General features: G+C 38.4%; 1 protein-coding gene across 3 annotated transcripts in view; it reads left to right on the top strand.

Moving 5' to 3' along the window:
- The window catches only part of CUL3 (cullin 3), a 112803-nt gene extending 104702 nt beyond the window's left edge, over positions 1–8101 (top strand). For 2 of the 3 annotated variants that reach the window (XM_059875245.1, XM_010802427.3), the window contains 3 exons: positions 1290–1476; positions 5246–5391; positions 7601–8070. In XM_059875245.1, coding sequence (XP_059731228.1) covers positions 1290–1476; positions 5246–5391; positions 7601–7732 — 465 coding nt within the window. In that variant the 3' untranslated portion in view covers positions 7733–8070. Of the gene's footprint in view, positions 1–1289; positions 1477–5245; positions 5392–7600 lie in introns of all 3 variants that reach the window. The other variant, NM_001192806.2, reaches the window with a different exon arrangement.
- Positions 8102–23657: the final 15556 nt, after the last annotated feature.

Below are 23657 nucleotides of genomic sequence, written 5' to 3'. Positions count from 1 at the left end.
TGTGAACAAATAACTCAATTTGAACAAAACAGAGTCCAGAAACAGAGTGTTAAATACAGAAGTGTTTGGGATGTGATAAATTTGCCATTTCTAATAAATGGAATTGAAATAACTGCTAATTCATTTGTGAGAATGGAAAGAGAGTAGTTCCATATGTCATATCAAATGCAAAATCATAATCAAATTCCACTGATCTATTGAGATAATAGAGATTTGACACTGTCCAATTTATTGATGGAACATGAATTTCTACCTAAAAAGGCATTTCTGGTTCTTTGACTCTGGTTAAACAATAATATAAATAAGCCACTTTTAGCATGTACATAATAATTAAAATTAACATTGTTTATTAAGAGCACGTATTTAATTTGCTAGGATTGACATTGATGTGTCTAAAGTTTGTAGACATACTGAGATCATTGGAAGCTAAGGGATGTGCATCATCACCACTAAAACTGACATGTCTCTCAGTCCTCACCTACCTGTAGTGCTCTGAAAAAGCCTAAAACTCTTCCTCAGGATCTTGTGAAAGGACGACGACTTGCTCCAGATCGGTTACACAGTCTAAATAACACCGTCTTTATGCCCATTCTTCCTGTGCTGCATTTGAGGGAAAAAAACAGCCTTATACAGTGAATCAAAATGATACATCCCAATGTGAAGACTTGAGCCATGCAGTACCTGTCGATGTATATCATATACATGTACAATTCTCTTCCTGTCCCACTGACATAAAAAAGTATACAATGAATTTACTGCTTTTCATGTTTAATATAAATTACCAAGTATTTAAATTTTTTTTCATTTGGTTATACAGGCAGTAAATATGGTCAACTTGGATTGTAAATTTTTGATGGTATACTTTGGTTATTTCTAGGAAAAAGTTGCTAAGCAAAGAGTAGTATGGATAAACTTGGGAGGAAGATTGTAGACTATTTCTAAAGTTAGCATTAGTATGTTGGTTAACACTTTATTTTTACCTAAATTTTAAAGTAGGCCCCTACTAATCTCTGTTGGATGACATTCTTAGACTGGGCTTTATATCCCTGCAGGAAAAAACATAGCTTTTCGATGTTCAGTGACTTGAACCACCTTTTTCTCTAGTGTGTTCAAATAAGTGAGATTTTAGTGAAGTGTCATAATAGAAAGATTTTGGTTGTGAATTATTTCTTAAATGGAATTAACTCTCTTAACTATTGCCTGGTCAATTTTACTTACTAATTAACTATTTTAATCTTTCACACTGTTAATCTGGCCTGTTAAACTCTGTTAATCTGGTGAAATTTCAGGAAATTCAACAGGAGACAGATATCCCTGAACGAGAACTTGTTAGAGCCCTGCAATCCCTCGCCTGTGGTAAACCAACACAGCGGGTCCTCACCAAGGAGCCCAAGTCAAAGGAGATAGAAAATGGTCACATATTTACAGTTAATGATCAGTTCACATCCAAACTACACAGAGTCAAGATTCAAACAGGTATCTGAAATTATCTTTTTCTCTTAAAAATTACATACATATTTTTTCTTAGAAGTTCTTAATGTTGGATTTCTATTTTTTAAAAAGTAATGTTTTTCTGTGTGCTGCATGATACATAGACTTACAAGATAAAGTGACTTTTATCATTGTATGTTCCTGTCAAAATGCAGTTGAATCCAAGTTCAGTAAACATTTGAAAAAGTAATTCATAGTGTGAACAAGTATTGTTTTCATATGGTTTTCAGCAAGTGAAATACAATTTTATGAATGTTTTCTTATAAAAAAATTGTTTTTAACTGGTTAACAAATAGTGAAGTCTGTTTTTAAAACTGATGTACAAATTTTTCAAAATTGTGAGTTATCTATTTAAAATTTAATCTTTAGATGCAGCTGTTTATATTCTGATAAATATTTGTTAAATTTCAAAACTTTAAAAACCCATATGATTTCTCTAATTTAAAAACAGAGATAACCCTGTTGTGAACAGTTTTTGCTTCAGCTTTTTTTAGGATGACAGTAAACGTCCTATCTATTGTATATTTAACAGTGTAAGGTGTATATTTTCTATGTATTTAAGAAGGCAAAAAGGTACTTCACCTTTGCTGAATATTTAAAAGTCTTAGTGTTGCTTGCTACCTGGTTTTTAGGTGAGCTTCCCAGTGATAATTTATCCAATACATGTAATGTATCTGTGTAATAAAACCGTATTTTAAAATAAGTTAAGCATTTAAAATGACTTCACTTTTCTGATTTTTATATATTAATAATAAAAGTGTTAAAATTTTTTTAATATTAAGTATACAGTTGATTGCCAGAATACACTGATTTAAGAACTTTGTATATACACTTTAGTTTTTCTTTTTGACTCTAAATAGGATATTTTTTTCACAGCAAAGTGGTATCTTTTTACAGCCATGACTACTTTGTTTATTCATTGTAAACCATATCATTGATCCCTATGTTTGGGACACAGATGTATGTTAAAAAATAGAACAGTGCTAAAGGGTGGTTGTGGAATAAAATATCTTTTTCACTAGTGTAAGACATAAGACTGCAGTTTTGGGCAGAGGTAGGTTTTGGATTTCAGAAGTTACTTGTATCTCAGATTTGAAGGATGTGTGGTGATACAGATCTGAATTACCTAGCCTCAGCCTGCTTAATCCTAAATAAATGTCTTTGTAATTCAAGATTCTATCATGCCCAGCTAATATTGTCAGGTAGTATTATGATTATTTTTAAAAGTCTTCTTCTTAGATTTTTAATTTTTGGTGTTAAGTATATAGTATGAAATACAGTTAAATGTGATGAAAAATTTGACTAGATGACCCTTTTTACAATTCTTTTCAGCTATCAAATTCCATAAAGAAAAATGTTTTATTTTTGAAATGGTACTTAGATTATCTTGGCTCTTACTGATTTTTGTGGAAGTTCAAATTTTCTCTCTGGTGCTAAGTATATTTCTCCTGATACATCTAGATACTTACGTACCCAGTTACGCAGCAAATATCCTTGTTATACTTCTCTTAAACACATAATATCATGCCAGGGTCTGGGAGTGAGCTCTGTCCTCACGTTTTTAAAAACATAATCCACAGTCTTGGAGTATATTTATTTAGGTGACCAAATTTAGATGAACTAAGTGAGTTGTTAAAAAATTTTTTCCCTCCACTGTTTTATCTATTTTCACATCAGCAGAAAAAGTGAAAAATGCTGTAATAGATACTCAATTAAATTTTGCCACATTTGTTTAAGCACCTTTATTTCTACCTTCCCATTCTCCCTCTCCGTTCATATATGTTTATAGTTCCTACAGCGTTTGGACTTAATTTGCAAACATCATAACATAATTTGCAAACATCATAGCACTTATCCCTTAAATACTTGAGAATATACTTATCTCAGAATTAAGATTTTACCACAAAATTGTTGTACTATATCAGACCTAGAAATTAATTATTAATTAGAAATTCCAAACATCTATATGCATTACCCATATTTGCATGTCCACGGTTGTCTAATTTTCATGATCTTATTTTTTGGGTCCAGGATTCACTCAAGAGCTCCACATTACAGTGATTTTAATGTTTCTTTAGTTCTATTTAAACCAGTGTCTTTATCTTTGTTTTTCCCCTTATGGTATGGAATTATTGAAGAAAAGCATTTTTCTTCTTTAGTTGAGCATTTTAATCTAATTTTTTTTTTTTCTTGTTAGTTTGTGGATAACTTGGGAGAAGACCCTGAAAGTAGAATTCTTAACCAAGGAATTCTAATTAGAAATAACTGAATGGGCACACCAGAATGATCTTCTGAATTATAGTCTGCTGTCTCATGGGTGTGCCCAGGCCTAAGTCAGCAATATTTTATGTGGTTCTTTGTAATATTTCAGTTTTTACTCCAGAAACTTCACATCTGTCTACTGTTGGTAACCAAATAAACTGCATCAGTTACCACTTTGTTTCTCTGCTACTTCAATTAGAGCAAATTATAAGAGAAAGAACTTGTATACTTAATTCTTGAGAAGTTGGCTTGAAGACTGGGGAATAACACAGTAAGACAAGACTACTCTGCAAGAGTGGAATGTAGTTTACATTGTTGTTCAGTTGCTCAGTCAGGTCCGACTCTGTGACCCCACGGACTGCAGCATGCCAGGCTTCCCTGTTTTTCACTATCTCCCGGAGTTTGCTCAAACTCATGTCCATTGAGTCAGTGATGCCATCCAACCATTTCACCCTCTGTCGCCCCCTTCTCCTCCTGCCCTCAGTCTTTCCTAGCATCAGGGTCTTTTCCAGTGAGTCGGATCATCACATCAGGCGGCCAGAGTATTGGAGCTTCAGGTTCAGCATCAGTCCTTCCAGTAAAAATATTCAGGGTTGATTCCTTTAGGATTGACTGGTTTGATCTCCTTGCATTCCAAGGGACTCAAGAGTCTTCTCCAACACCACAGTTAAAGCATCAATTCTTCGGTACTCAGCCTTTTTTATTGTCCAGCTCTCATTTCTCTGTGATTACTTGGAAGAACCATAGCTTTGACTATATGGATTTTGTAGGCAAAGAATGTCTCTGCTTTTTAATGTGCTGTCTAGGTTTGTCATTACTTGTATTCCAAGGAGCAAGTGTCTTTTAATTTCATGTCTGTGGTCACCCTCCCCAGTGATTCTGGAGCCAAATTAGTGATATTGTGACATTTAGGAATTACTAAGATAAATAACAAGAAATTGTTAAATAATTGATGAGGTGTCCAAATGGAGTTTTGTTAAGAGACATTCTGGTGATACTTGAAAATTTTTTAATTTAGCTAGCTAAATCTTGGCAATACGTGCTCTTTTGTCCTCTTAAAGTCCCCACGTTTCTCCCATTTGAGGTGGTTTTGGTGAGACTTAACTTGAAGTCATATTGGTAAGATACTACTTAACTTCTGGAAGTCACAAGCAGTGAAAATTCTTTACTGATAATTTTACTGCTAACTAAATGTGGCTTCCATTTTTCTTCTAGGAAAGGAATCATTCTAGTCTATAAAAATAAAATTGGTTTTATTATCTCTATAAATTTAAGCTCCTAATATTTAAAAAGAAAAATCCAGAATTAAATTTAATCAGTAAACTTTGAATTAGGTACTTTTTGTATGTTTATTTGAATAGAAGTATGTGTGTAGTGTATATTCAGAGGTTGAAATTGATTTTTTTAGGTTAAGGTTGTTTATAAATAATTTTTCATTGTGTGTGAAATTTGCATGATAATCACATGGTAAATGTCTTTATTTCTCTTTTAGTTGCTGCCAAGCAAGGTGAATCCGACCCAGAAAGGAAAGAAACAAGGCAGAAAGTAGACGACGACAGAAAACATGAGATAGAAGCTGCTATAGTGCGGATAATGAAATCTAGGAAGAAGATGCAGCACAATGTGTTAGTAGCAGAGGTGAGGACTCTTCCAGACAGCACTGATGTGGAAAAGGCAAAATTACTTGAACAGCTTAAATTTAGGAAAGTACTGTTGTATTTTAAAATACAATCTTCAAATTTGAAAACTGTAGTCAATTCACACAGTATTAAACATCTGGCACTTTCTTGATAGCTAAACATAGCTGAGCATCAAATTATGTGCACACCTTAAAAACAAACATGCTTGTAGTAAAGATGTAAGATCTATGTGAAGCCATTGAAATAGTGAGGAAAGAGGTGATTAGGGTTGAATAAAGTATTGGGTGAAGATAGAGAACCGAATGAAGACAAATGGGAAGAGAAATTGACAGCATGGGAAATGAAAAAGAGGAGTGGAGGTGACTCTTAGGCCCCTAGCTTGATTGTCTAGATAGAGGTTGGTTTCTTTAACTGAAAAGGGAGTGGGTATGTACTGCTGTGTTCCACAGGTCAGTTAAAATCTTTTTTATAAGTTAACTTTGTATTTATGTTGACAAAGGAAGAGAATTATGGGTGAGTGGTCAGTTAGTAATTTCGAAAATCATTTAAAAACCAAATCAAGTAAACATTTAATATGTGTTGGCAATTAGGTGACTGATTAGTTTTCCCATTTTCATTGGACTGGTAAGAGTGAGCATTTGGTGGCAGTGCCTTGAGAATAAATGGAGCTGAAACCACCAAGTGAGTGGCTTGTCCTTTGGGATGCTGTCTTGTGGGAAAGGGCACGAAGAAGAACATCTAGAGGATTATGTGTTGAGATGAGGGCATCTGAACAGTTTTTTTTCAAATGGGAACACGGAACACCTTGTGTTGCATTTATAGTCTAAGGATAAAGAAAGGATGCTTAAAAACAAAAGGAAAGAACAGGGATGAGGGATAATTGATGTACTAAAGTCTAGAAAAAGAAAGACAAGAGAATTGTGTAGAGAACGCACAGGCAGTCAATGTTAATGAATGCTACTGAATACCTCTTCCTGAAACCCAGGGCAGGAGGCAGGGGTGGTTCTAATGAAAGGTGGATACATGCTTGGATAAACTGGTTAAGTGCAATGTGGTGGGAGTTAGAGGAGTTTCAAATGAAAATGACTTTTTTTCTTACGTAAAACAGGATGTGAGTTTATGGTGCTTGGAAACTTGCTATACTTGAATACTATAAATTTGTGTTATCAGTCTGTAGCAGAGATTGGCAGCCTTTTTTAAATGGCCAGTTGTAGCATGAAAGCACCCATAGATAACAAATGAGGGTGGCTGTTCCAGGAAAAATTGACAACAGGCAGTGGGCTGTATTTGCCTGTAGGGTGCAATTTGTTGACTCCAGGTCTACACAAAAGGTATAAAAACTACAACTTAGTAAAGGACTGAATAGTGGCTGTTGGAGTGTTCTAGAATGGGTGCTTATGGAATAGAACCAAAGGAATCAGGGGGTTGAAGGTACTGTTGCAAGTGTAGCTAAAGTGATCTTACATGAAAGAAGGAGGCAAGATCAGAAAGATTTAGATTCTCATCTCTTCTGGTTCTGTTTGCTACTTACAACTTATCATTTGTCTTCTCTGGCTTATTTTCCACTTTCGTAAAATGAGACAGCCAACTTTGCAGGGTTAAGAGTATCAAATAAATATATATAAAACTGACATATATATAGAGTGTATACTCAGGTTGCAGCTACTGTGCTGGAGTTACTGTTTGGTTATTACTGATGTAACAAGACCTGAAATCCTGACAGCTGTTGAAGAAAAGAATACTAACAGTAGCACTTAACTGTGGGACAACGCATTATTCTGCATCACATCTATTAACTCATTTAATACACACAACTTAATGAGGTTAATAATTTCCCAAGGACCCAGAGCTAGTGAGAGAGCTGGAATTTGAATCTCTGAATTAGGATAGTAACTTAGAAGGCATTAAATTATAGCTTCAAAGTGGATAAACTATAAGGTTGTATAAATTGATATGAATATATTCCAATTCATCTACTAATCCATTTGAGCATTCACATCCTCATATGAGGAGATATGTTCTAGCCAGCCACACAGGACGTTTTCAGTAGTATCATTTTTAATTTTCATAATCAAATTACTGAAGTTTGATCTGAGTCTTAAAATGGTGCAATTTCTTTTCAAAGATAATTGTGTGTTTATATGGAAATATTTTTTGTTTCCGATTTTCTGGTAGAAATTAGTTTATTTTTTAACCTTCTCTTTTAGGTAACTCAGCAGTTGAAGGCTCGATTCTTACCAAGTCCAGTTGTTATTAAAAAACGTATTGAAGGACTTATTGAGAGAGAATATTTGGCACGAACACCTGAGGATCGCAAAGTATACACATATGTAGCATAAAATGCGTTCAGAAACTTGATTTATTATTGGACTGTACTCTTCGCATGGACTGGGAAGTTCTTTTAAATCATTAAATATTAAGACGACCATCTCTTCTATTAAATTACAGTACATGTTCTAGACCATTCAGATCAAGCCTTTACTCCCTTTGAGAGTTTTCAACATCAGTTGATTGAGCTTCAGGCTTTACAGCGTTTATCCCTGTAGAGATCATCTTTACAGTTCCTCGGGAAAATGTGAATGTGCTGAGTTTTGTTTTCAATACTGTATGAAAACAGGAAAAAATAAAACAAAATTTAGAAAATACAGCTCATTAAAATAAAAATTGTTGGATTTCATTTCCCCAGGTCTTCAGTGTTCATATAATTGTGTTTTTGTAGCGTTGCTTAGCACTTTGCACATTGTATAAGTTGGGTAACAATAATGGTAAAAGCAGTGACACGATTCCCAGTTATCTCGCTCTGCTTAAGGCATTTCTTTAGCTCGTCTTGTTTAATTTAAAGGTTTGATTATATACAGAGACCCAAGCATAAAATTTGAGCATGCTTTATTCTACCACTTGCACTTACTAATCTAATAGCCTTATGACCAGGAACCTTTGTTTTGGGCTCAGTACACACCCTGATTTGATTTTTCCCTACTGTAATTTGAGATGTCCCAAATTCTTAACAATGATTAGGTTTTGTTCTGCATTATTTCTAGAGAAAGAAAATATTTTAGTATGTATAAATTGTACAATAATTTTTTGCTGTTGTACTCACTGCTAATAGTGGATTGTATAGGGCAGTGTTTTATTTCATTTATTGTAGGCAAACATAAATGAGTTTAGTATACATATACTCACTAATTCAAGTATGTCAGAGCACAAAGTTGGCAGCTGGTTATATTTAATTCAGCCCTTCTGAAAAGCACATGTGGTCTACACTTTGTTTCTGAATATCTTAGGTTCCCCCTCTCAAATATATATATTTTGGTGAAGCTGGGATGCACTGTTAATTTTCTGCTTCAGAATGCATTCTAAAGATGCAATAAATATGATTACCTTAATATTTTTTAATAAGATCTTCAGTTCTTACAGCTGCAATTTGGAAAGTGATTAAGCAATATTTTTCAAACATGATGATTCTTGGATATTTAGCTCTTATAATCCAAAGAGTCATCATTTTATGTTTTCAAAGATGTGCTCTGTGCTGAAGATTCACGTCAGTTATCCTGTGCTTCCAACTTTCACCAATATTTTTTACCTGACTGATCTGCCAAGGATTATAGTTTGCTTTATTTTAACTTCAGAGTATTTTTATCTTCAATTTTATTTAATTTTGTTTCATTCTGTTTTCATAAGACAATGTTTCAGATATGTAATTGGGGCAAACCACTATAGATTTCTGTTGATAGAAAGATGAAATGTTACTAATAAGTTTGAGTAACCAACTGACCCTTGGTTGACTATGGTAAACTGTTGATACATTTATTAGAATGTATGTCTCAGAAGATGATATCTGTTTAAATTTATGGTCAAGTTAAAACTGAATTCTAATATGGATTAAAAACTCCACGTCAATATTTTTTCCCCATGCGTCTTGGGTTATAATTTTCCTTTCAGACTTGGAAATATGCTCTTATTGCATTTAATTTCGTCTCCATTTGTGTTGTAGAAATACAGGCCGCCTGCTCTTCTCAGTGCTTTCCAGTTTTGCATGATAGAGTTAAAATACAAGTGAAAGCTATCATGAACATTATTCTCAGGATGCTTTGACCATACTTGAGCGGTAGTCAGTCAGGTGTGACATGGGAAGATGAAAGGTTTCCCTTTCAGACTACACAATTGGAATTTCTATAATGATAGGGTGTTTATCTACAAGAAAATACTGGTATTGCACATTTCATATATTTTTTTTTATTGGTCTCAGTTTCCAATTAAATGATTGATATATATATATATATAAAACTTTAGGGAATAGAATACTGTCAAGTTAATATGAAAGATGTAAAAACTTCCATTTGAAGTCTAAATGAGACATTAAAACAAAAATTTAGGTTGTGGTTTGAATTAAAAATCAGTCAAGTTAAATTTGTGTCATTGTCTCAAGTATGGATATACAAATCACATGTAGAATTCAGAGACACACTTGTTAGTTTTGGAGAACAGGTTTGATATCTATGCTTCTAAATGCTTATAAATACATTAAAACATTTCTCAATTGCAGTTGAACAGTCAGCGAATGCAGCCATTTTGCATTCAGTTGCATTTCAGTCAATTGCAGTTGAGTTGAATGGTCAGAAAATGATGCTGTACTGAAAAACAAAATTGGATCACCCAACATGTTTTAAATGTTTTAGTGCATTAGCTTTATTTTAGTTCATAAAGCTCATAGTGATACATTTTGACGTTGCTTTCTTTTCAGGAGAGGTCATTCATGCTGTTTTTCTTCTTTGTTTTTTAATGTCTTAATCTCAAACAATGATCCTAACCATTCATTTAATCCTGTTGATGTGAATAGATATTGGTGACTTACTTGAAGAATTTTAAGGAGGATGGATACATAGTTTTTCAACTGCAAAAATGATGTACTCTTTGTTCACTTGTTTAATTGTAATTCTCTGCTATCATTTTTGAATCCAGGACAGTGTTTATTTTGAATTGTTATATAGTTATATTATTTAAAGATTGAAAACTCATTGCAATTAGGGAACACACAGCCTCACAAAATAAACTGTGGTTGTGATTGTAAGGTTCTTATGTCAGTGAATTTTAAAAGGGGGCGGGAGAGGGATGTATTTCTTGCTAAAGAATATACTAAAATCACCCATGTAGCACTGTAAACATAGACCGGTATCACCACCACCCCCAAAGACGCTGGTGTATTCTCTTGGCAAAAATCTTGTCAGCAAAACACTGATGATGCTCCACCCGCCAGAATGTACATTGGGTAGCAGGAAAGGCTTAGGTGACAGGCAGTGATCTTACAATTACGTCTGCATCCCTAGGAGACTAGTTTGCATGATCTCAGCTTTCTAAGTATTTAGTTCCCAGTTCTAGAAAATAATTGTATGTTCATTCCAAATAATGCTGTTTTTGTTTGCAGTTTTAAGTACATATTTTGAATAAGCATTACAGGGTTTTATCTTTGCCTGCCTTATAGCCTTGATTATCACCTGGTATCTCATGAATGCTATTTTTGTCCAAGTCTAGGGAGGAGAGCAGTTAACGTACCACAGTTGTAGATCATGTATTCAGTATGATGCATATAGTCAGGCAATAAGTATTTTGTACACTATCAGTAAGAACATTAAACCATTTCAGGTTAGCAAAATCAGTTCAGTTCAGTTGCTCAGTTGTGTCCGACTCTTGCGACCCCATGAATCACAGCACGCCAGGCCTCCCTGTCCATCACCAACTCCCGGAGTTCACTCAAACTCATGCATGTCCATCAAGTCAGTGATGCTTACAATGGACTGGTTGGATCTCCTTGCAGTCCAAGGGACTCTCAAGAGTCTTCTCCAACACCACAATTCAAAAGCATCAATTCTTCGGCACTCAGCTTTCTTCACAGTCCAACTCTCACATCCATACATGACCACCGGGAAAATCATAGCCTTGACTAGACAGACCTTTGTTGGCAAAGTACTGTCTCTGCTTTTCAATATGCTGTCTAGGTTGGTTGTAACTTTCCTTCCAAGGAGTAAGCATCTTTTAATTTCATGGCTGCAATCACCACCATTTGCAGTGATTTTGGAGCCCCCAAAAATAAAGTCTGACACTGTTTCCACTGTTTCCCCATCTATTTGCCATGAAGTGATGGGACCAGATGCCATGATCTTCGTTTTCTAAATGTTGATCTTTAAGCCAACTTTTTCACTCTCCTCTTTCACTTTCATCAAGAGGCTTTTTAGTTCCTCTTCACTTTCTGCCGTAAGGGTGGTGTCATCTGCATTTCTGACGTTATGTTCTCCCGGCAATCTTGATTCCAGCTTGTCCTTCCAGCCCAGCGTTTCCCATGATGTACTCTGTATATAAGTTAAATAAGCAGGGTGTCAATATACAGCCTTGACGCACTCCTTTTCCTATTTGGAAGCAGTCTGTTGTTCCATATCCAGTTCTAACTGTTGCTTCCTGACCTGCATATAGGTTTCTCAAGAGGCAGGTCAGGTATAGTTTAAATCATTTCTGTTCCCCAAAGCAGAAACAAATATATAGGTGTTAAACAGTGATGTAATAACTTATCACCATGTGCCAGACACTATTCTGAGTGCTTTGTGTATGTTATTTAACGTAGTTGAAACATGATCTCCATGAGATGAGAACTGTTGATTATACTAGTGTTGCCCAAGCTTAATACTGTGTGTTCAGTCACTTGTGTCTGTTTCTTTGCAATCCCATGGACTGCAGCACACCATGCTCCTCTGTTTTCCCCTGTCTTCTGGAGTTTGCTCAGGTTCATGTCCGTTGAGGTGGTGATCTAACCATTTCATCCTTTTTCCCAGCATCAGTGGGCAAAAGAGTTGGCTCTTCCATCAGGTGGCCAAAGTATTGGAATTTCAGCAACAATCCTTGCAATGAATATTCAGAGTTGATTTCCTTTAGGATTGACTGATTTGATCTTAGAGCCCTAGAAACTCAAGAGTCTGCTCCAGCACCACAGTTCAAAAGCATCAATTATTGGGCATTCAGCCTTCTTCATGGCCCAGCTCTCTCACCCATTCATGACTGCTGGAAAACCATAGCTTTTACTATATGGACCATTGCTGGCAAAGTGGTGTTAAGACGTTGTCTAGGTTTGTCATGTCTTTGCTTCCAAGGAGCAAGCATCATTTAAGTTCATGGCTGCAGTCACCATCTGCAGTGATTATGGAGACCAAGAAGAGAAAATCTTTCTGCTTGTACTTTTTCCCCTTCTGTTTGCCATGAACCGATGGGACCAGATGCTATAATTTTAGTTTTCTGAATGTTGAGTTTTAAGCCAGCTTTTTTCACTTTCTTTTACTTTGATCAAGAGGCTCTTTGCTTTGCTTTCTGTCATTAGGGTGGTGGCATCTGCATATCTAAGGTTACTGGTATTTCTCCTGACAGTCTTAATTCCAGCTTTAGCTTCATCTGGCTTGGCATTTTGGATGATGTACTCTGCATATAAGTTCAATAAGCAGGGTGACGATATACAGGCACCTTGTACTCCTTCCCCAGTTTTGAACCAGTCTGTTTTTCCACGTTTGATTGTAATGTTGGATTTTGACCTGCATACAGGTTTTTCAGGAGACAGGTAAGCTGGTATTCCCATCTCTTTTAAGAATTTTCCAGTTTGCTGTGATCCACACAAAGGCTTTAGCATAGTCAATGAAGTAGATGTTTTCCTGGAATTCCTTTGCTTTCTGCGTGATCCAGTGAATGTTGGCAATTTGATCGTTTACTCCTCTGCCTCTTTGCAACCCAGCTAGTACATCTGGAAGTTACTGATTCATACACTGCTGAAGTCTAGCTTGAGGGATTTTGAGCATACCTTGGTAGCATGTGAAATGAGCACAATTGTATAATAATTAGAACATTCTTTGGCATTGGAATGAAAACTCCCTTTCCCATCCTCTGGCCACTGCTGAGTTTTCAAAATTTGCTGACGTATTGAATACAGCATGTAACAGCATCATTTGAAATAGCTGACATTCTGTTACCTCCACTAGCTTTGTTCATTGTAATGCTTCCTAAGGCCCACTTGACTTCACACTCCAGGATGTCTGGCTGTAGGTGAGTGACCACACCATCATGTTTATCTGGGTCTTAAAGATCTTTCTTGTATAGTTCTTACTTCTTCTGTTAGGTCTTCACTCTGTCGTTTATTGTGCCCATCATTTTATGAAATGTTCTCTCAATATCTCCAATTTTCTTGAAAAGATCTTGTCTTTTCAATTCTATTGTTTTTCATTGCAATGTTCAATTAAGGCCTTCTTCTTGGCTATTCTATGAAACTCTACATTGAATTGAGTGTATCTTTCCCTTTTACCCTTGCCTTTCACTTCTCAGCTATTTGTAAGGCCTCCTAAGACAATCACTTTGCATTCTTGCATTTATTTTTCTTTGGGATGGTTTTGGTCATTGCCTACTGTACAGTATTTTGAACCTCTGTCCATAGTTCAGGCACTCTTAGATTTAATCCCTTGAATCTACCCATCACCTCAACTGTATAGTCATAAGGGATTTGACATAGATCGTATTTAAGTGGCCTAGTGACTTTCCCTACTTCCTTCAATTTAAGCCTGAATTTTGCAATAAGGAGCTCACGATCTGAGCCATAGTTGGCTCCATGTCTTGTTTTTGCTGACTGTATAGACCTTCTCCATCTTTGGCTGCAAAGAACATAACCTGATTTCAGTATTGATCATCTGATGATGTCCATGTATAGAGTCATCTCTCTGGTTATTGGAAAAGTGTTCTTAACGAACACTCAGCATGTTCTCTTGACAAAACTCTGTTAGCCTTTGCCCTGCTTCATTTAGTACTCAAAAGGCCAAACTTGCTGCTGTTCTGGGTATCCGTTGACTTCTTTCTTTTGCATTCCAATCACCTACGATGAAAAGGACATTTTGTGTGTGTGCACGTGTTCTAGTTCTTCAACTGCTTAACTTCAGCTTCTTTGTCATCAGTGATTGGGGCATAGACTTGGATTACTGGGATGTTGAATGGTTTGCCTTGGAAATGAACCAAGGTCATTGTGTTGTTTTTGAGGTTGCACCCACATACTCCATTCTGGACTCTTGTTGACTATGAGGGCTACTCCGTTTCTTGGGATTCTCGCCCACAGTAGTAGATACAGTGGTTATCTAAATTAAATTGGCTCATTCCTGTCCATGTTAGTTCACTGATTCCTAAGATGTCGATGTTCACTCTTACCACTGCCCGCTTGACAATGTCCAAATTACCTTGATTCCTGGACCTAATATTCCAGATTCCTATGCAATATTATTTTTTGCAGCATTGGACTTTACTTTCACCATCAGACACATTCACAACTGAGAGTCATTTCTGCTTTGGCCCAGGTACTTCATTCTTTCTGGAGTTACAAGTAATCACCCTGCCTTCTTCCCCAGTTGGAGGAGGAAATGGCAACCCACTCCAGTATTCTTGCCTGGAGAACCCCATTGACAGAGGAGCCTGGCAGGCTACAGTCCACAGGGTCAAAAGAGTTGGACACGACTTCGTGACTAAACCACCACCTTTCCCAATAGCATGTTGGACACCTTCCGACCTGGAGGGGCTCACCTTCCAGTGTTATATCTTTTTACCTTTTCATACTGTCCATGGGGTTCTCACGGCAAGAATACTGGAGTGGTTTGCCGTTTCCTCCTCCAGTGGACCATGATTTGTCAGAATTCACTAGACTGGTCTGTCTTGAGTGGCCCTGCCCAGCATGGCTCATAGCTTCATGAGTTGCACCAACCCCTTCACCAGGACAAGGCTGTTACCCATGAGCATGGAACTTAAAAGACTTTTTTATTGTCTATATTATTTGTTGATAGAGTTGGAAATGGCAACCCACTCTGTATTCTTGGCTGGAAAAAATCCCATGGGCCGAGGAGCCAGCAGGCTACAGTCCATGGGGTCACAGATAGACTAAGCGACTGAACATTATTTGTTGGTCACAGTTTTTAGTAGGAAGGGTGATAGGGAAGGTAATGGCTGCTATTCTGGAGTCTCAGTGAATTTCTTATATATTATAGTGGGCAACATGGATAGATGCTTTATTTAAAATTAAATCTTGGATTTAAAGAAACACTTTACTTTTTGTATGCCTGTCCTGTACCAAATCATTTAGCCAGAAGTAAAAGGAGACCTAAAAATTAACAAGTAATAATGGTCATGAAGCTAACTTGGAGAAACATGAGCAGTTACAACAACTTAAAACCCCATTCATTTAATAATTTTTAGATATAGCCAGTTTGTTTGTGAATGAGTCATCTGAGTGATTTGATCCTCAGTATTGGGGTCTAAAGTGAACCTCCAGTAAGCCACACCAAAATAACTCTGTATGTGAAGAGCTCAGAGTAATCTTAACGTTTTAGTCACAGTGAAATTGTCAAATTTCAATATTCAGGTAAAGTACAGTTCAAATAATACATAAAACTGTAGGAATTTTTACAGTGTGGGAAAATTAAAATTTTAAGCCTTAAAATTCTTTCTGTAGTTGTGATTCTTGAGGAAATGCCTCAGCATAATGTCTGGCATGTGGTGGGTGTAGGCACTCAGTAAATCTCAGATGAATGTGCACAATAATCACGAAATGATTTGAAAGAAAGTCTTAGAAGAATTGAGCTTTATGAAATTCATACTTCATACTAGGGAGAGATGACAATATGGTATAAGGGTTATGTATATTTTATACTTTTATAAATGAAATCACTTGACCTTTGATTTTTAACTAGGTAAAAAGTGGGAAATGCAGATCAACTGCTGGGTTGCTCCAGACGGTATTAAATACTTATTTTTGTCCTCTTGACTCAACATCCTATGGGAAAAAACTCAGAACTAGTGATCTAAAAACTCACGAGCCCACTTAGAGCTAATGAGGTGCAGGAGTTCAGGCCCGAGTTTCTGAGTCCAAACCCCGTGCTTCCAGTGAGTGTTGGTGTGTCCTCCGTGGTTTCGGCAGGCAGTGGACAGAACTTGACGGATTTGGATCCAAAAGGTGATTGTTCTGGTGAGTATTTTGGTGAAAGTTTGTGTTGGCTTCTTCTGAAAGTGTTCTGTGGAGAATCTGATGTTGTGAAACTTCTATAGATCCTGCACAAGAGAAAAATTGGCAATTATCAGCTGTGCATATCACTATGTGGTATATGTGACTTCTTTTTGTCTATAATAAGTTCATAGAACTGATGTATCAATATCTCTAGAATTAATCTTTTATTTCCTGCCTGATGTGATATCCTCTGTATTAAAAAAAGATAGCCACTGGACTGATTTTATTTAATTTAATGGAATAGAATTGTAAGTGGAGGGAGAAAACTTACCTAAAGGGCGTGGAATTGAGTGAGGAATAGGACTGCAGTGTAGTTCTAGCAGTCAGCAGCCAGTGTATGTCACTAGAGATTGTCAAAAGCTTATTGCAACTTCTGAGTGAGGGGGGAGGTGGAAGGAGAAGGCCCTTAAGAAAGTCTATAAATACTATGTTTATAGTATCACTTTAAAAAAAATTCGCCCTTAGGCATTTTACAGTACTCATAAGAAGAGCATTCTTACTATTCTTTGACCGAAATTAGTATTATTGAAATTTGTAATAAGACATCTAATTCACCAAACTGACTTGAGCTGATTAAAAAATAATTCAATCCATTCTCAGAAGAGTGAAAGGTTGCAGTAGCTTTTAAAAGCGGTTCCAGAAGAGGAATGACAACTGCTTCAATGTTTAAAGCCTGACTGCACACTATAGTTTCTTAAGGGAGCTTTAAACAAAACAAAAACATAATGCCTCTTGTAGATTATGATTGGTAAGTCTGAGGTGATTCTTCAATGCAGCTAAATTTGGGAACCATTGCTTTAGATTACATGTGTTACAATAAAGCATATAATCTACCAGTTTTACTAATTGGAGAAAACATTCCCTTGATATGCAAGTTATGAGATGTTCTTACACATCTTTCGTGAATTTATTGAGCCTCAGTTGATTATGGCAACATATTGGTCAAGTCAAAAGATTTGATTAGTGAACCAGTTCATTTCAAGCTCTGCATGCTCACAGATCACAGTATTAGTTGCAACCAATCAGTTGTTAGTGAATCCTCATAATTGCAGGGGGGTGGGACATGGGGATGCATCACTAATAGTGTCCTCATAGTCAAAGGGAAGGCTGTGGTCTTTAAAAAAATTTAGTTAGGCCTTTCCACTGGGAGAAATTAAATTTAGAAACCAAGTGTTCAAAGCCCAATGACCTCTGTCCCCTTAGTATGAGTTTAGATAGTAACGTAAAAGAGTGATTCTAAGAAAAAAGTCAGTGCCCACTGAACCTGAGTTTTTTCTCCCATAAAGATTGATTGGTTATGAATCAGTTTAATGAGATCTGGGTGACAAAGAATTGGTATGTTTTTGTTGTCAGCCTTGTAAGATCACATGCAAGGCTAAACCACAGTTTGGCCATCGTCAGCATAATCCCAGTGGTGCCAAGTATTTCCAGGGAGAGTTACTCTTTGGTTTAAGGAGCATCCACTTAGTCTGATTGAGGTGCCTCCCTTAAGGCCGCAGGAATTGCTCCTTCAACCCCAGCATGGATACACAGCCTGTTAATGTTTATTAATATTTATAATGTTTACTTCTCCACTGGCCTCAACCGTGAATCCAGTGGTAGGATAGGGTGCCAAATGGTGTTATTTCTCCTGAGGGAGATTTTCCCCTCTTTAGCTTCACTTAGAGTATTTGGAGCTTGAATTTATCAAAGGCATGCTTGCTCTCACTGTAATACCTCATAGCATGCATGATACCTGCCACTTAGTTCTCAAATTCTAACTTCATTCCACGCCTTAATAGCAGCATTCAGTTATGAGGCAATGGGCTTCCCAAGTGGCGCTCGTGGTAAAGAATCCTTCTGCCAATTCAGGAGATGCAGGAGACTCAGGTTCAATCCCTGGGTCAGGAAAATCCCCTGGAGGAGGGTATAGCAACCCACTACAGTATTCTTGCCTGAGAATCCCATGGACAGAGGAGCCTAGCTGGCCACACTCCATGGGGTCGCAAAGAGTCAGACATGACTATGTGAGTAACACACACACAACTTCTTTCTTCGGTAAAAAAAAAAAAAAAAAAGTACATACTAGAAAAGCATAAACATAAAAATAGTCTACATATATACAGAAATGCTGCTTCAATCCCGAACAGCCAAAGATTTACAAGATTTGTATTTTCATAATTTCTGGTGTCAGTTTTCTGTAACTGTGTTACACTCATGTCTATACCTTTCTGAGAAGTGAGTGTATACATAATCTGACCTGTCTCTGATGATTCTGGGTCAATAGACAGCTGTAGTAAAGTTTTGTGCCTTTTGTCTGGGGCTTTTTTATGGCCTCCTTCCAACTCTGGCTGAGTCTGCCTGCAAGTTGCTTCCTTGTTCAGTGGGCTTGCCTGTTAACAGCTTCCTTGCTTCTCCTGTGCTAGAGATGGGGAAAAAAATAACTGCCATGGCATGATTGCTGTTCAGAAGTGAGGCTGAGACACCAGGAGGGAAGGAATCAAGAGCCTGGCTTTGCTAGAGTTTGCCAGGCAATTTGGATTTGGACTCCTGTTGGTTCAGACGGTAAAGAATCTGCCTGCAATGCAGGAGACATGAGTTCGATCCCTGGCTTGGGAAGATCCCCTGGAGAAGGGAATGGCAACCCACTCCGGTATTCTTGCCTGGAGAATCCCCATGGACAGAGGAGCCTGGCGGGGTACAGTCCATGGGGTCACAAAAAGCTTGGACACAACTGAGTGACTTAACACTTTCACTTCTAAAGTGAGGAAATCTAACTTCCATGATGTATATGTGTGCCTGTGCTCACTCAGTCGTGTCTGACTCTGCGGGCCCACGGACTGTAGCCCTCCAGGCTCCTCTGTACATGGAATTCCCCAGGCAAGAAAACTGGAGTGGGTTGCCATTTCCTACTCCAAGGGATCTTCCCGACCCAGGGATCCCCGTCTCCTGCATTGCAGGCATCCCAGATAGTGCAGGGGTAAAGAGTTTCCTGCCATAATAATGGTGTGTAATTGCATAATATGAAATTGCCTCTATATTGACTTCTAATTCTTTAAAAGTTTGTCGGTCCAGGTTTACTAAAAATAAACAAAAACCTTTAAAAAGTAGTGAAGGAGTTAAAAGGGGACTGTGGAAGATAGGGTAACAATAGCAAATCTCAGAAAGAGATTCATTATTGAATTTATTCAAGACAGGGTATATGCAGGCAATTTATAAGATGTGCATATTTTCAGAAGTTCCCAATATTGGCAATGAGAACTCCCCTTCATCCACAGGTGGAATTTGGTATTATGAACATTCCCAATGTGTTACCTAGTTTGTATATCACATAACTTACTAAATTTAATAATCTCAATGTAATGAAATATATTTAAATTAATTGAATAATATTTTGTTTTGCACAGAATTAATTTTGTTATATTATGTGTCTATACCTAGTTAACCATATTTAATATGTATCTTCATTCACATTTAGGTATATATCTTCTATATGCCAGGTAGAGTTTTCTTTATGCCCTTGAGACTCAGAAGTGAACAAAATAGACAAGCCTTGCCCTCAAGAAAAGTACACCTGGGACTTGCCGGCAGTCCAGAGGTTAGGGTTCCACACTTCCACTGCAGGGAGCGCGGGTTCAGTCCCTGATTGGAGAACTAAGATGCTGCATACGGCACGACATGGCCAAAAAAAACAGAGTACACTGAGGAGAATTGTCACATACAATTATATAACATGCATAATGTGATAAGCACTGTGAGGAAAAATAAAGGCGGCTCGAGGGCATGAAGAGGGCATAATGGAAGAGAGTTCTAATTCTGAACAGAATGATCAGTGTAGGTCTGTCTTACTGAGAAGCTCGCATTTGAGCTAGATATGATTTGGAAGAAGTGAAGGAGCAAGCACACCATGCCACTATTAAGAAAGAATGATCCAGGCGGAGAAATAAGACAGTTCACAGACTGGATTAAAGGGTCAAAGCAACAGACATGGGGCTGACTTCACTGTGCAGAGTCTCTGGGAGGGAAAGAGAGAAACAAGAATGGGCCAGAGGGTGGAGGGCTTTGCAGGCCTCAAAAACACTGGCTTTTACTTCAAGTGGCATGGAGAACCATTGTAGGGGACTAAGCAGAGGAATGACACCCTCACTCATCCTTTAGAAAGATCACTCTAGCTGCTATATTCTCTGGCTACTCCAGTACTCTGATGGATTTACAAGTAGCATCTGATGGATAGGATGTGGGCAGAGAGAGAGAGATGACACCAAGGCTTTTGGTCTGAGGAACTGAAAACATAGACTTGCCATTCGCACTAGAGGTCAAAAAAACAAAAAAACCCACCTGCCAATGCAGGAGATCTGATCCCTGGGTCAGGAAGATCTCCCAGAGGAGGGCATGGTAACCCACTTTTGCCTGGAGAATTTCATGGATGGAGGAGCCTGGCAGGCAACAGTCCATGGGGTTGCAAAGACTCAGACACAACTGAAGCAAGTTAGCAGGCAATAGGGGGAGAAGGTGAGTAGGGTAGTTTTCTTTTTTCATTTTGTTAGACTTTTTTACATTACCTTTTTTTTTTTAATTTATTTTTCAGAGCAGTTTTAGGTTCACAGCAAAGTGGATCATTTTACTTTCAGGGAGGGGTGAGTTGAGTTCAGTTCAGAACCTGTTCAATTTCAGTGTCTAGCACACAACCAAATGTACACAGTGAGTTGGATATGCACATTTGTGGTTTAGGGCAAGGCTGTTGGGTGGCAATAATGAATTTCAAAGTTGTCAGTGCATGTTAAGTCACTTCAATTGTGCCCGACTCACTGAGACCCTATTACCATAGCCTGCCAGGCTCCTCTGTCCATGGGATTCTCCAGTCGAGAATACTGGAGTGGGTTGCCATGCCCTTCTCCAGGGGATCTTCCTGACCCAGGGATCGAACCCTCGTCTCTTGTGTCTCCTGCATTGGCAGACAGGTTCTTTACCACTAGTGCCACCTGGGAAGCCCAAAGTTGTCAGTGGGTGCTGCTACTGCTAAGTCGCTTCAGTCGTGTCCAACTCTGTGCGACCCTGTAGACGGCAGCCCACCAGGGTCCCCGGTCCCTGGGATTCTCCAGGCAAGAACACTGGAGTAGGTTGCCATTTCCTTCTCCAATGCAGAAAAGTGAAAGTGAAGTCGCTCAGTCGTGTCTGACTCTTAGTGTCCCCATGAACTGCAGCCTATCAGGCTCCTCTGTCCATGGGATTTTCCAGGCAAGAGTACTGGAGTGGGGTGCCACTGTCAGTGGGTAGATGGTGTTTAAACCCTTGAGACTGTAAGGAGGCACCAAAGATGTGTGTCAGTTTTCCACATGTTGCCTCTCAGCTCCAAATACACACTTCATCTGTGCCAATAGACCTGCATCCTGCATCCTTTCTCCTTTGCTTGCCGACACGGTGTTGAGCTCTGCAAGTAGAAGGTACTAAAGGGACTTTGCAGAGAGGAGAGGTTTATTGTCCTGGGTCTGCTGGTTCTCTTTTCCTCCGTCTACCGCTCGGCTTGCACCGTTTTCCCAGTGCCAGGTGCCCCCAGGTGTAGCCCTCTCCAGCATCTGGCCACTTCCCCCAGTGCCTTCTTAAGCCCCTGACTCAGGCTTAGCAGCTTGACTGGGCCCCGAGACAGGGTGGACCTGTGGTCTAGCTGAGACCACTGCCCCCTCACCCTCTCCTTAGTGAACGAGCCCCCTGACTTTCCTGCCACGCAGCATTCTAGCCATCTGGGCCCAGCCATGCACAGACAGTCACTAGGGCTTTCAGCCCCTGGATCCACTGGTCTCTACGGTGGTCCCCCAGCCCCCTCTGCACAGACCATCGCCTCTGTGCACCAACCCCCGCTGTTAACCCAGTGAAGCGTCTGCTCAGCCGCACCCGTGAGCTTGTTTCCCACGGCCTTCCTGACACGGACACTGTACATTCCAATCCTGTGCCTCCACTGACACGACTCCCTCTGCACACCTGCCTGTCAGTGGTGGCTTGCCTGCACCCTGGAGGGTTGTTCCTGCTTTGCTAGGTGATAAAGGGCCAGGAGATTTCTCCTCCTTGCAGTGGGCTGCAGCCATGCCTGCTTCACTAGGTCTGAACCCCCTTCCACAACTGTCCTTTGAGCATGCTTCCTTAGCTCCAAGGTGCCCTTTAGGGTTCTCTAGCAATCTTCACAGTTACCTTCCCCAAATGGCTTAATAACTCCTCATTTTAAACTTGCCCTGTTTAAGTTACTGTGTGGTGTCTGTCACCTTATTGGACCTGGATTAATACCAGAGTTGAGAGGAAAGAGAGAAGAAGTTTAAGGATTTGAGCTCTGAGTCACCTCACCAGTAAGAGGCTGAGAAGAGAGGCTCAAGAGTGATAGTGTAAGCAAGTGGCCAGGAGAGGAGAAAAGCAGAAGCATGTGGCATCACATCATAGAAGCGAAGAGCATATCTATAAAGAAGGAAGTAATCATGTCATGTATATACAAAGGAATAATATTCAGTCCTTTGAGAAAGAATAGAATTTTGCTGTCTCCAGCAACATGGATGGACTTGGAGGTTATTATGCTAAGGAACTAAGTCAGAGAAAGATAAACACTGTATCACTTACACGTGGAATCTAAAAGATAAAACAAACTAGTGTAACAAAAAGGAAGCAGACTCACAGGTGTAGAAACCAAACTAATGGTTACCAATGGAGAGAGGGGAGATGGGAGGGCTTTAGAGCAGTAGGGGGTTAAGAGGTATAAACTACTATGTATAAAATAAGCCATAAGCATGTATCGTACAACATGGAGAATATAGTTAATATAATAACTATGAATGATGTATAATGTATAAAATTGTGGATCGCTATATTGTACACCTGTAACATATATAATATTGTACAGAAAGGTCTCTGAATAAAAAAATTTTAAAAAGAAGGAAGTAATCAACTATATTAAAAGCAGCTGGTTAGTCATGTGTGCAGAGAATGGAGAATAAAACACCGGATGTAGCATTGTGGAGATTATGAGTAAACTTCACAAGAAGCAGAAAACTTAGAGCATACAGTTCATCTACCAACCTCCTGCCCAAAACATCCTTGACAGATCATTTATCCATGTATAACTTCCCAAGTTCGCTTCAAATATCATTATTTATTAGTTGTGCCATTGTATTTGTGAACTTTTAGGGCTTCATAGTATTTTTTAAAAAATTAGAAGCATCAGTTATTGTAAGCATAGAATA

This window comes from Bos taurus, chromosome 2, assembly GCF_002263795.3.
Source record: "Bos taurus isolate L1 Dominette 01449 registration number 42190680 breed Hereford chromosome 2, ARS-UCD2.0, whole genome shotgun sequence".
In the NCBI taxonomy this organism is placed as follows: domain Eukaryota; kingdom Metazoa; phylum Chordata; class Mammalia; order Artiodactyla; family Bovidae; genus Bos; species Bos taurus.
Note: the sequence above shows the minus strand (reverse complement) of the source record. Positions and strands in the feature narration are given on the sequence as shown.